The sequence below is a fragment of the Myotis davidii genome, unplaced genomic scaffold (genome assembly GCF_000327345.1).
Source record: "Myotis davidii unplaced genomic scaffold, ASM32734v1 scaffold2100, whole genome shotgun sequence".
Classification (NCBI taxonomy): Eukaryota; Metazoa; Chordata; class Mammalia; order Chiroptera; family Vespertilionidae; genus Myotis; species Myotis davidii.
Window position 1 is genome coordinate 799,914 of NW_006292458.1, and position 1,173 is coordinate 801,086.

Here is a 1,173-nt window from a genome sequence, read left to right on the forward strand (position 1 = left end):
GCCGCACCTGCTCCCGCCCCTGTCTGACTGTCCTATTGCAACCTCTGTCCGCACCGCCTTACATCTGTCTGTCCTGCCCGCCACACCTGTGTGTCCCCTCGCTATCCCTTCTTCCCATGAAGTGGACAAACGTATGTGAAACATCTGGGCCCAAGATGATGGACAGGATGGTAAGCGGGCCAGACAAACCCGCTGCCTTCACGGAGCTTAGGCTACGATGAAGGGAGACGTAGACAACCAACATGACTGTGATCGGAACTGGGAGTGGAGACGGGATGATCTAAGAGGGACATTAACAGAGTCCTTGGAGCCCTAGCCGGTTTGGATAGAGCTCAGGGGATAGAGCATCCGCCTGTGGACTGAAGAGTCCCGGGTTCGATTCTGGTCAGGGGCACAGGCCCAGGTTGTGGGCTCCTCCCCAGCAGGGGGCGTGCAGAAGGCAGCCAAGTCAATGATTCTCCCATCATTGGTGTTTCTATCTCTTGCCCCCTCTCCCTTCCTCTCTGAAATCAATAAAAATATATTTTTTTTTAAAAGAGAGAATCCTTGGAGGTAAAAAGAGGAGGGATGTGGGTCACTTTCCCGGCAGAAAGAGCCCAAGCAATAACTGCAGTGTAGGATGGTTTATGACGGTGAGGATGTGGGCAGGGTGGTTTATGCGTGGACTTGTGTGCTGGCACATGCATGTTGAGGATTTTGAACTTACAGTAACTCTGAAGAATAAAATGTGGGATTCAGTTGTGTATTTGAAGATCACTGTGGCCATCGTGTGGCGACTGGATTGGACGGGAGCAAGGGCAGGGGGGCAGTCAGAGGCTTTCCGAGTATCCCTTGATGGCCTAGAGCAGTGGTCAGCAAGCTCATTAGTCCACAGAGCCAAATAGCAACAGCACAACGATTGAAATTTCCTTTGAGAGCCACATTTTTTAAACTTAAACTATATAGGTAGGTACTTTGTTATTAACTTAATTAGGGTGCTCCTAAGGCTTAGGAAGAGCCACACTCAAGGGGCCAAAGGGCCGCATGTGGCTCGCGAGCCGCAGTTTGCCGACCACTGGCATAGAGGATAGAGGGGCCGATTTGGAAATGTCTGGACACGTCTTGGTGAGTCACTATATATGACAAGAAGATGGAGGGGGTATAAAGGTGTTTGTGGGGCCTTTTGCTCTGATA

At 50.9% G+C, this 1,173-nt stretch overlaps 1 protein-coding gene across 1 annotated transcript in view; it reads right to left on the reverse strand.

The window, feature by feature from the left end:
- The window catches only part of LIN7B (lin-7 homolog B (C. elegans)), a 4,229-nt gene extending 3,463 nt beyond the window's left edge, over nt 1–766 (reverse strand). The window contains exon 1 of the mRNA XM_015565456.1: nt 707–766. Coding sequence (XP_015420942.1) covers nt 707–766 — 60 coding nt within the window. The remainder of the gene's footprint in view (nt 1–706) is intronic.
- Between the last annotated feature and the right edge of the window lie 407 nt (nt 767–1,173).